We start from the raw sequence: 9,288 nt of genomic DNA, 5'->3' as shown, positions 1-9,288 counted from the left end.
AAGCTCTGTTTGTGTTTTGCATCTTTTAGGCCCCATTCAGGGCCGAGCCTGGGCGGGTGCTGCGGGTGCAAGGCACGCAGGCGCCTGCCTCTGAGAGGCGCCGCCCGGCCGCCGCTCTCCCCCTGTGGCCGCCGCTCTCTCTCTCCCTCTAGCCCCCGGCGCCGCGTCAGACCTCGATCAGGCAGTGACCAATAGTGCGGGCGCTAGGACCTAGCATGCCGCATTGATATGCGGAAGTGACATCACTTCCGCATATAGAGCGGGTGCGTCCGGCGCCCTTTTACTGGTCGGGTCGCCCGCTGATCGAGGTCTGACGCTGCTGCAAGGTGAGGGGGGAGTGGCGGCGGCGGCTAGAGGAGGAGAGGGAGGGAGAGTGTCACTAACTAAAGGGGTCCCTGTCACTCACTACATCTACTGGGCACATATACCCCCTGGCTACATCTACTGGGCACATATACCCCCTGGCTACATCTGCTGGGCACTTATACCCCCTGGCTACATCTACTGGGCACATATACCCCCTGGCTACATCTACTGGGCACATATACCTCCTGGCTACATCTACTGGGCACATATACCCCCTGGCTACATCTACTGGGCACATATACCCCCTGGCTACATCTACTGGGCACATATACCCCCTGGCTACATCTACTGGGCACATATACCCCCTGGCTACATCTACTGGGCACATATACCCCCTGGTTACATCTACTGGGCACATATACCCCCTGGCTACATCTACTGGGCACATATACCCCCTGGCTACATCTACTGGGCACATATACCCCCTGGCTACATCTACTGGGCACATATACCCCCTGGCTACATCTACTGGGCACATATACCCCCTGGCTACATCTACTGGGCACATATACCCCCTGGCTAAATCTACTGGGCACATATACCCCCTGGCTACATCTACTGGGCACATATACCCCTTGGCTACATATACTGGGGACACTGACTGTTTGTCATTATGTGCATTTACTGGTGAAAATCTGTCTCTTATTATGTGCATTTGCTGGTGAAAAGCTGTCTCTTATTATGTGCATTTACTGGTGAAAAGCTGTGTCTTATTATGTGCATTTGCTGGTGAAAAGTGGCCTCTTATTATGTGCATTTACTGGTGAAAAGCGTCTCTTATTATGTGCATTTACTGGTGAAAAGCTGTCTTTTATTATGTGCATTTACTGGTGAAAAGTTGTCTCTTATTATGTGCATTTACTGGTGAAAAAAACGGTCTCTTACGTGCATTTACTGGTGAAAAGCTGTCTCTTATTATGTGCATTTACTGGGGAAAAGCTGTCTCTCATTATGTGCATTTACTGATGAAAGATTGTCTGTCATTACGTGCATTTACTGGTGAAACGCTGTCTCTTATGTGCATTTAGTGGGGAAACGTTGTCAGTAAAAATCTTTTGTCAGTAAATTTTTAGGTATTTGTCAGTAAAAAGTAACGTGAAAGGTTGGCAACACTGGCAGGCTGTGCGGCGCAACGGGAAAAATACAGGCAGCCCACCTCACGCTTGGGCTTGGCGGGGGGGAGGAGCCGACGACAGCGAGCAAGAGTAGGGTGGCCGCAGGCAGTCATAAATACGCAGTGTGTGACTGCGTTGCACTCGCAGAGCCTCTCAGCCTGAGTCTGTCCAGAGTCTAGCAGACTTGCAGACAGCCAAAGTCAGCCAGGAGCAAGCCCATGGAAGAGGGGTAGGAATGGGGTATCGCATGCATGCGAAAAGAGGTAGAAGGTGTGGGTGTGATTAGGCAGGACATGGGTGTGGTTATGTGGTTGGGCGCGGTTAATTTAACCACTCCCATAGGCCAGAGAAAATCTTGCACCCAGGTGCCAGGCACCCCAGGCTCACCCCTGGCCCCATTCACAACTAAAAGCGCAAAACTTGCGGGAGTGATGTTTCCGTGATTAACGTGGAAAAATGACTGGGCACTGCAGCAATTTTTCCACAATCGCGATTAGCACTTCTATAGCACTAAACGCAATCGCCGGGAATTCGCCTGAAAATGGTGCAGGCTACACATTTGCTTTTGGCCCATAGGGTATTATTGCACTAGCGCTTTAAAAAGCGCTAGCACTTGAGAATTCTGCTGAAATCGCCGGCAAAACGCTCTAGTGTGAATGGGCTCTTAGGAATGAATTTTACATTTTTAGGCTGCATTTGCATTGGAGGTTGTGTTTTCGGTTTAATGATGGTGGTAGGCTGAATTTGATATAGAAATTCACTTATCAACAATTGTAGGTAGTATTGTTGTACTTTGTATTTATAATGATGCTGTTGGAATTCAGTCAAAGTTTCTTGTTTTGTTTTTTAGCTTGGATCCGCTTTTAAGTGGAGCCACCATAATCTTTTTATCAGTTTTAGCAGTGCCAATACTAAAACCAATATCGGTGATGTTGACAGTGCTGGTATTGAATGCACCTGCTTTGGTCAGGGAGCAAAATCAGTAATGCATTCTTGCATTAATGTGTTATTGAACAGGGAACAAGGTGAATATCACATATAATAATCATGTTAAAAGTAGACTTATTTTTTAAGTATGCACCTTGTTGTACTTATTCATAGAATGCTCCATTGACATAATATTAAGCTCTGTTGTTTTCCCTCTCACTCAGGAGGAACAGTCATAAATCATGCGATCCGCTTTTTATACACACTGTTAACATGGTGCACAGTAAATCCTACACTTATAAATATTTAGAATTCGGAACTAAATAGCACTGATAAAGTAGGAAATTTGAAAACAGCCATGTCTATGTCTAAAGGTGGATCTTGGAATAGGAAAAACATAGGACCACAGGAAAATTTGTCACAGCCTGGAAACTGGAATATAAAACAATGGAAAGTTAAGAGAGACCCTGTCTAGACATTCTTCCCGAATCCACAGAGTGGTAATGAGGATGTTGTGGGGGAGTCTGCTCTCATGCCAAACAGACTAGGAAAGAAGTACACAGCACATTAGTATGTGAATTTTGATACACAGCAAATTAGTTGAGATCAGTGGCGTAGCTAAGGAGCTGTGGGCCCCGATGCAAGTTTTACAATGGGGCCCCCCAAGCACTTTATGTATAACAATTGATACAGCACACCAAAACCTGCCAATGGCAACTACAGTGTCATAGGTGCAAGAAGGGGATGGGGAACAGTTTAATGATTACCACTATTCAAAGTATCTATAGAAGTGATTATTATGAGCACAGGACCAATAGAGAGCTAATACTGTGGATGAGGAAGGGCCCTTTGGGGCCCCTCTGGCCCATGGGCCCCGATGCGGTCGCAACCTCTGCACCCCCTATTGCTACGCCCCCGGTTGAGATGAGAGGAACACTGCAATATGATATTTCAATTCCATAATCTGCCTTTTTCTTTCGATGATAAAGGAAATAAAACATTTGATTAAACAATGTAAATCGCACACAAGACAGAATCACGGATGTTTTAATAATAAGCATGCAATCGTAAGGACACAATGCATATCGCCCTGAATTTACCTTGAAAATACTGGTATAGAAATATGGATAGCAAAGCTTTCAGTAGGCAAGAGGTTCCCAACCTGTGTGCCGCGACACATATATGTGTCGCGGCATCCCCGGCTATGTGTCGCCGCTCTCTCCTCCCCTGCTTGTCTCCCCGGCAGATCGCTTCCTTCCTATTCGGCAAATACTGCAGGGCTACAAGAAAATGGCCGCCGCCATCCGCATTTGCAGACATCGGCGGCCATTTTGTTGTAGTCTTACAGTACTAATAGCAGAGGGCGGAGGCAGCATCAGACGGAGCCACAGAGGGGAACATTCAGGAGGAGGAGGAGGATAAAGGTCGGAGAGGAGGGGAGAGGGGGCTGTACGGGGGGCGGGAGTGATAAGGAAGTTCACACATAAGGGTGTGACTTCTTCCTGTGGCCGGCATTTTGTTTGTGAATGAGACAGTGGCAGCAGCATATTTGGACCTGTGTTGCACCAGCATACTGTCCCTCGTAGCTCATTGTGCCAGCAGCAGCAGTGTACATTGTAGCAGCACCAGCACAGCATATTAGTGCAAGGCCTTCCTTCACACATTGCAACAGCATATTAGTGCTGCCCTTCACACATTGCAGCTGCAGGATTTTGTACCTCTAACACCCTCTCCCTTCATTGTGTTAGCTACAGAAGTATATCGTTTCTGAGGCTCTCCATTGTTTATTCATTGTGCGTTCAGCATTATATTGTTCCAGCAGCATAAGAAGTTTGTCGCTGCAGCCGCCATTGTGCGTTCAGCATTATATTGCTTCTGAGCCCCTCTATTGTTCCAGCAGCATAAGAAGTTTGTCGCTGCAGCCGCCATTGTGCGTTCAGCATTATATTGTTTCTAAGCCCCCCCCCCCTTGTTCCAGCAGCATAAGAAGTTTGTCGCTGCAGCCGCCATTGTGCGTTCAGCATTATATTGTTTCTGAGCCCCCCCATTGTTCCAGCAGCATAAGAAGTTTGTCGCTGCAGCCGCCATTGTGCGTTCAGCATTATATTGCTTCTGAGCCCCTCTATTGTTCCAGCAGCATAAGAAGTTTGTTGCTGCAGCCGCCATTGTGCGTTCAGCATTATATTGTTTCTGAGCCCCCCCATTGTTCCAGCAGCATAAGAAGTTTGTCGCTGCAGCCGCCATTGTGCGTTCAGCATTATATTGCTTCTGAGCCCCTCTATTGTTCCAGCAGCATAAGAAGTTTGTTGCTGCAGCCGCCATTGTGCGTTCAGCATTATATTGTTTCTGAGCCCCCCCATTGTTCCAGCAGCATAAGAAGTTTGTCGCTGCAGCCGCCATTGTGCGTTCAGCATTATATTGCTTCTGAGCCCCCCCATTGTTCCAGCAGCATAAGAAGTTTGTCGCTGCAGCCGCCATTGTGCGTTCAGCATTATATTGCTTCTGAGCCCCTCTATTGTTCCAGCAGCATAAGAAGTTTGTTGCTGCAGCCGCCATTGTGCGTTCAGCATTATATTGTTTCTGAGCCCCCCCATTGTTCCAGCAGCATAAGAAGTTTGTCGCTGCAGCCGCCATTGTGCGTTCAGCATTATATTGCTTCTGAGCCCCCCCATTGTTCCAGCAGCATAAGAAGTTTGTCGCTGCAGCCGCCATTGTGCGTTCAGCATTATATTGCTTCTGAGCCCCCCCATTGTTCCAGCAGCATAAGAAGTTTGTCGCTGCAGCCGCCATTGTGCGTTCAGCATTATATTGCTTCTGAGCCCCTCTATTGTTCCAGCAGCATAAGAAGTTTGTTGCTGCAGCCGCCATTGTGCGTTCAGCATTATATTGTTTCTGAGCCCCCCCATTGTTCCAGCAGCATAAGAAGTTTGTCGCTGCAGCCGCCATTGTGCGTTCAGCATTATATTGCTTCTGAGCCCCTCTATTGTTCCAGCAGCATAAGAAGTTTGTCGCTGCAGCCGCCATTGTGCGTTCAGCATTATATTGTTTCTGAGCCCCCCCATTGTTCCAGCAGCATAAGAAGTTTGTCGCTGCAGCCGCCATTGTGCGTTCAGCATTATATTGCTTCTGAGCCCCCCCATTGTTCCAGCAGCATAAGAAGTTTGTCGCTGCAGCCGCCATTGTGCGTTCAGCATTATATTGCTTCTGAGCCCCTCTATTGTTCCAGCAGCATAAGAAGTTTGTTGCTGCAGCCGCCATTGTGCGTTCAGCATTATATTGCTTCTGAGCCCCTCTATTGTTCCAGCAGCATAAGAAGTTTGTCGCTGCAGCCGCCATTGTGCGTTCAGCATTATATTGCTTCTGAGCCCCTCTATTGTTCCAGCAGCATAAGAAGTTTGTCACTAACCCTTGTCGCACACACGCAGGGTCTGTTCACATTTTAGGGGGGAAAAGTGGTGTTCTCTTTAATCCAGGCCCACGGCATTGTAAGATTTATCTTTTCCTGATCAGTTTGTAGTTTGGCCTGCTTGGATTGTTATACCCCTGCCTGCACGTACACAGGGTCTGTCCACAATAAAAAAAAAAGTGAGCTTGTTTGAATAATTGCAGTGTTTTTACTGAATTTTAGGCCAACATCTTTGTCAGATTTTTTTTCTGCAATACAATACAATTTATTTTATTGCATGTCATATCACTAATTTGGGATTTATTACTGCCTGAACTGTAGCGATCCAGTTGGCTTTAGTGACTGTGTGTAGTTTATGTGTTCAGAACTGTGAAGGAGCGCATACACCTCTTTTTCATATTAGATTTTTTTTTTCTGTCCAAATTTGCTAACATTCTATTTCAAATGGATAAATTTTTAATTCAGAAACGAAAGCGGTCTGAGGATGAGCCCAGTACAAGCTCAAATACCAGTGCTGGTGTCACCAGGAAATACAAAGACAGCTTTTTAGCATTTGGATTTACTTGGACAGGAGATGAAAGTCTACAGATTCCAATCTGCCTTGTTTGTGGTGAAAAATTAAGTAACGAATCACTTGTACCAAACAAGCTAAAAAGGCACTTAAAGACAAAACATGCTTATGCATATGAAAAACCACTACAATATTTTCAGCGTCTTCTTGCACAACAAAATAAATCTGCACAGAAAATGGTGAACCAAATGACCGTATCTGACAGAGCACTGGAAGCATCATACTTAGTTGCTGAGCTTGTTGCAAAAAAAATGAAACCGCATACAATTGCTGAAGAATTAATTTTACCAGCTTGTGAAACCATTGTAGAGACCATGTTGGGCAAAGATGCAGCTGCTGAAATTCGCAAGGTGCCATTATCAAACAATACTATTCACAGGCGAATTGGTGACATGTCTGGAGATATTGAAGATAATGTGAAAAATAAATTGCTGGTTGCTAAGAAATTTGCTCTTCAGATTGACGAAAGCACTGATGTGACATCCAATGCCAATTTACTTGGCTTTGGCAGATTTGTGGACGGTACAGAGATCATTGAGCAGTTCTTATTTTGTAGGAAGCTGGCTAAAAAAACCACTGGAAATGATATTTTTACATCCGCAAATTCCTTTTTAGAGGAAACCGGTCTAAAGTGGACTAACTGTTGTGCGGTCTGCACTGACGGAGCTCCGGCAATGACTGGGCGCTTTAAAGGTTTTGTGGCCCTTGTAAAGAGGGAAAACCCAAATGTTATTACTACTCATTGCTTTCTGCACCGTGAGGCTCTTGTGTCCAAAACTGTTGGCCCAGAGTTAAAAACTGTTCTTGATGAAGTCATTAAAATGGTCAACTATATTAAAGCTAACCCATTAAAAACTAGGATTTTTGAAAGGCTCTGTGAAGCAAAAGACTCTCCCCATAGGACTGTTTTATTGCACAATGATGTAAGATGGCTTTCACGTGGACGAATTTTAAATCGTTTTTTGGAACTCAAGCATGAACTGCTGGAGTTCTTTTCTACTGAGAAACCGGCCTTTCAGGAAAAGATCAATGACAAGACCTGGTGCTTGAAATTAGCATACCTGTCTGATATATTTTTAAAATTCAACAATTTAAACACTAGCATGCAAGGTCCAAAAGAAAATTTAATAACATCTGCAGATAAGATTAAAGGTTTCTCTCGGAAACTACAGTCCTGGAAACAATCAGTGGCAAAGGGGGATCTCTGCAATTTTCCTTCAGTTGTTCAAATGGCTGCAGACACTTCTGACCACTCAGTTTTGGTTGACATTATTATGAACCATTTGTCATCTTTGGAAGCAGCAGTTCAGCATTATTTTCCTTCTTTATCTACTGAAGGTATTGAGTGGGTGATTGCTCCTTTTTCCAGCAGTTCTGTTGATCATGCACAAGAACTTACTCCTCAACAAAAGGATGAGCTTCTGGACTTGTCTTCAGACACCACTCTAAAGAAAAAGATGGAAGAATGCACCCTAACTCAATTCTGGCTTACTGTTCAAGATGAGTATCCCTCAATTTCTGACAAAGCCATTGATTTATTATTGCCATTTTCCACTTCATATTTGTGTGAGCAGGCATTTTCAGCTCTGAACACCATCAAGTCCAAAACTAGATCACGGCTCATTGATGTAGAAATGGAGTTACGGGTGTGTCTGTCAAAAATTAGGCCACGGTTACAAAAATTGTGTTCTTCCCATCAGGCCCAGCTTTCCCACTGATTCTTTAATCATATTTATGAAAAGCTCTAGCCCTCATTTTAAAGTGTATTCTAAAAGATGCACTCTATTGATTTTCTGTTTATTGACCTTATTTTTCTATCAATATGTAACGTGTCACATATATCTGAATATTTGGCGTGATGTGACGTGTCACGGAAATCTGAATGTTTGCCAAGATGTGTCACGACCTGGAAAAGGTTGGGAACCACTGCAGTAGGCTCTGGCTAAAATCATCCTGCAATAGTGCTTTTCTCCCATAGGACTCAAAGCGCTTAGCCTCTCTTAGATTCAGTTGTTGGTATTAGGATAAAGCTTTAACACAACAAAATTATATTTCTGCATTTGCCTGACTGAACAGGTGGGTTTTCAGTCGGATTTAAACATGTCCAGAGATGGAGCTGTCCTGATCTGCTGAGGTAAGGATTTCCATACTGTAGGACAGACATGTCATGTCATGTTATGACAGAAGGCTCTGGGACCAGAAGTTTTCAGGTGGACTCAGGACTATCAAAATCCTAAGCCCTGTAGACCTGTATGAGTACTGTCATTCAGCAGGCAACAGTTTGGGGCTAAACATGTACAGACATGTTGCTAGCCTGCAAGCTAGTGATGCATCTATTGCTATGGAGTGGGTGGAGGAATGACCAGTGACCGGCGGGTGAGATCTGTAGAAGAACTATGCACAAAAAGGTAGTCGCTCCGGCATCACTGGCTACTGGTGAGGAGGTTTGAACTTGCCTTTACCTCCTCTAATCGGTAAAAGGAAGCATATAAACCTGGAGGAAAAATACCACACAGGAGACGTAAATAGAGATCTGAGAGACAGTAGAGGGTGCAGACTTCTGATTTTGTAAAGCTGGACAACTTGTCCATTTTTCTTTCTTCATCACCTTCATAAATTGATGCTTCACTTGCTGTCTAATATATTCCACACCATATCAGGTACTACTGTCACAATATAATTATGCTATTCACAGCACATGACAGTGGATTTATTCTTGCTGATTAGTGTACGTTCTCTGGGTCCCATTTACACTCAACAAGAGGTAATTTTGCAGATACCTGTAATATGTCATACAACATACACATACTGTAATTTATTATATATTTATTTATGGTGTAACTACAATTCATGAGGCCCCCCTGCAAAACTTTAATGTGGCCTGCCAATTTTCACACCCCTAC

General features: G+C 44.7%; 1 protein-coding gene across 1 annotated transcript; it reads left to right on the top strand.

Moving 5' to 3' along the window:
* Window positions 1-6,258: 6,258 nt before the first annotated feature.
* On the top strand, window positions 6,259-8,103 carry LOC137562320 (SCAN domain-containing protein 3-like). The gene has a single exon (XM_068273657.1). The coding sequence runs from the start codon at window positions 6,259-6,261 to the stop codon at window positions 8,101-8,103; it is 1,845 nt and encodes a 614-aa protein (XP_068129758.1).
* The last annotated feature ends 1,185 nt before the right edge of the window (window positions 8,104-9,288 follow it).

The sequence above is a fragment of the Hyperolius riggenbachi genome, chromosome 3, assembly GCF_040937935.1.
Source record: "Hyperolius riggenbachi isolate aHypRig1 chromosome 3, aHypRig1.pri, whole genome shotgun sequence".
NCBI lineage: Eukaryota > Metazoa > Chordata > Amphibia > Anura > Hyperoliidae > Hyperolius > Hyperolius riggenbachi.
Note: the sequence above shows the minus strand (reverse complement) of the source record. Positions and strands in the feature narration are given on the sequence as shown.

Coding starts and splice junctions, on each gene's coding strand:
- LOC137562320 (XM_068273657.1), top strand. CDS start 6,259: ATGGATAAATTTTTAATTCAGAAACGAAAGCGGTCTGAGGATGAGCCC.